Source organism: Buceros rhinoceros, unplaced genomic scaffold (genome assembly GCF_000710305.1).
Source record: "Buceros rhinoceros silvestris isolate BGI_N320 unplaced genomic scaffold, ASM71030v1 scaffold5211, whole genome shotgun sequence".
NCBI classification, from domain to species: Eukaryota; Metazoa; Chordata; class Aves; order Bucerotiformes; family Bucerotidae; genus Buceros; species Buceros rhinoceros.
Genome location: NW_010392373.1, coordinates 24596 through 26278, shown reverse-complemented (window position 1 = coordinate 26278; position 1683 = coordinate 24596). Strand labels below are relative to the sequence as shown.

General features: G+C 47.0%; 1 protein-coding gene across 1 annotated transcript in view; it reads right to left on the bottom strand.

Moving 5' to 3' along the window:
* Window positions 1-702: 702 nt before the first annotated feature.
* Window positions 703-1683, bottom strand: part of LOC104500731 (transcription factor HES-5-like) — a 1255-nt gene continuing 274 nt past the window's right edge. The window contains exons 2-3 of the mRNA XM_010144433.1: window positions 1443-1608; window positions 703-1344 (exon numbers count right to left, since the gene is read on the bottom strand). Coding sequence (XP_010142735.1) covers window positions 1091-1344; window positions 1443-1608 — 420 coding nt within the window. The 3' untranslated portion in view covers window positions 703-1090. The remainder of the gene's footprint in view (window positions 1345-1442; window positions 1609-1683) is intronic.

Genomic DNA, 1683 nt, shown 5'->3' with positions numbered 1-1683 from the left:
GTGGAAACCAGCATTGCAGGGGTTCCCAACGGACAAGTAAATGCCAGTTCCAGATATCTTTAGTGAAATCTTTGTCTCGTGTCCTTTGACCCCAGGGCCCACAGGGAAATCAGCTATGCAATCTACCCAAGAAAGAATAACTTGCTGGGTTTATTAACTAGATTTTTATTTATTTTTGTACTGTTAAAAGTTTCTGCCACTTCTGAAGTTCAATATAATTTCTGGCACAGGTTATACAATTGGTGCAGCTCACACATAACACATCAGCATCCTCCAAGGACAGTAATCATTCGCATTCTCCCCTGGTGCTGGGGTACCAAAGAACAAATATAATTTGTACACCTGCCTTTCATGAAAGACTTTGATAAATATTTCTTGTAAAATCGACCACACAGACGTAACTTTCTTTCCTATAAGGATATAAAAGCAAGTTTTTGCCTTTATAAAAGGCACACACATCCTGAACCTCACAAAAAGCACTCTCATTTGTGAGCAAGACATCCTGAGGAACTTCCTCTACGTCGTTTGAGTTATGGTTTAACCATTCTCAGAGCATGCTCACTACAGTCTACAAATATTATAGAACCCCTTATGGCACCCATAGGAAAGCCAGGTTTTCAAACGTGTCTGGTTATACCAGCTGCTCTGCAGCTGGGCAGTGCAGGTGCAGGTCACTTGGGACACTTTGGAGTCTCAAGGGGGGCAGGTCAGAGGAAAGGGCTCCTCCTGAGCAGACACTTTTGAAAACACTGGCCTGAACATCTTAGAAGTTACTGCGTTCCCAACAGATGTACACGTACAACCTCACTAAGGTTAGGAAGAGTCGGTGTTCCTCTCTGAACAACGCCTCTCAGTCCTCCTAGCAGGAGGATTACATCTCGCATTCTTTTAGAATAACTCTCTCTCCACATGGTGGAATCGTTTCAGTCCTTCTGGAAGAAGGGAAGCAGACATCCGAGCAGAGTAATGTTCTGCAAAAGGAAAATGTTCTTCCCTACGCCTGAGAGGAGTGGGGGGACTTGTATAGCAAGTCATAATCTCCTCTGGAATACGAGCAAATGTCCAGAAAATATGTACGTGGACTCTTGGCCTACCAAGGCCTCCAGAGGCTGCAGGAGGGTTTCAGTGCTGCTTGTTTTGCGGAGGGCTGGTGGGTGGAAGCAGGTGCAGAAGAGGAACCAGAGTCCTTAGGTACTGCTTGTGACCTCTGGAAATGGCAGATCAGCTTCGTCCGGGTTTCTGTGTTTGCTGAATGGAGAGAGAGGAATTGCAGAGCTTCCTTGAGGCACCAGGCATACCCTTCACAGTAATCCTGCTGTAGGCTTTTGGCAGATGCTGCAAAGGCTGCAAGGACACATAAGGAGGGAAGTGTTACATGGGGAGACGCAGGCTGGAGTTTTGTTGAAAAGTGAGCGCAGCGTCGTGATGGGGGATGTACTCACCTCGGCTGTACTTCAGGTAGCTGACAGTCATCTCCAGGATGTCGGCTTTCTCCAGCTTGGAGTTGGGCTGGTGTCTCTGAAACTCCTTCTCCAGGAGCAGTTTCAGCTGCTCGATGCTGCTGTTAATCCGATCACGGCGCAGTTTCTCTACAATGGGTTTCCTGAGCTGTAACACAACATGGAGACAGTTAGCAGAGAGATTTTCCCCTTCCCACCTCTGTATAACACGCTGCGAAAGGGG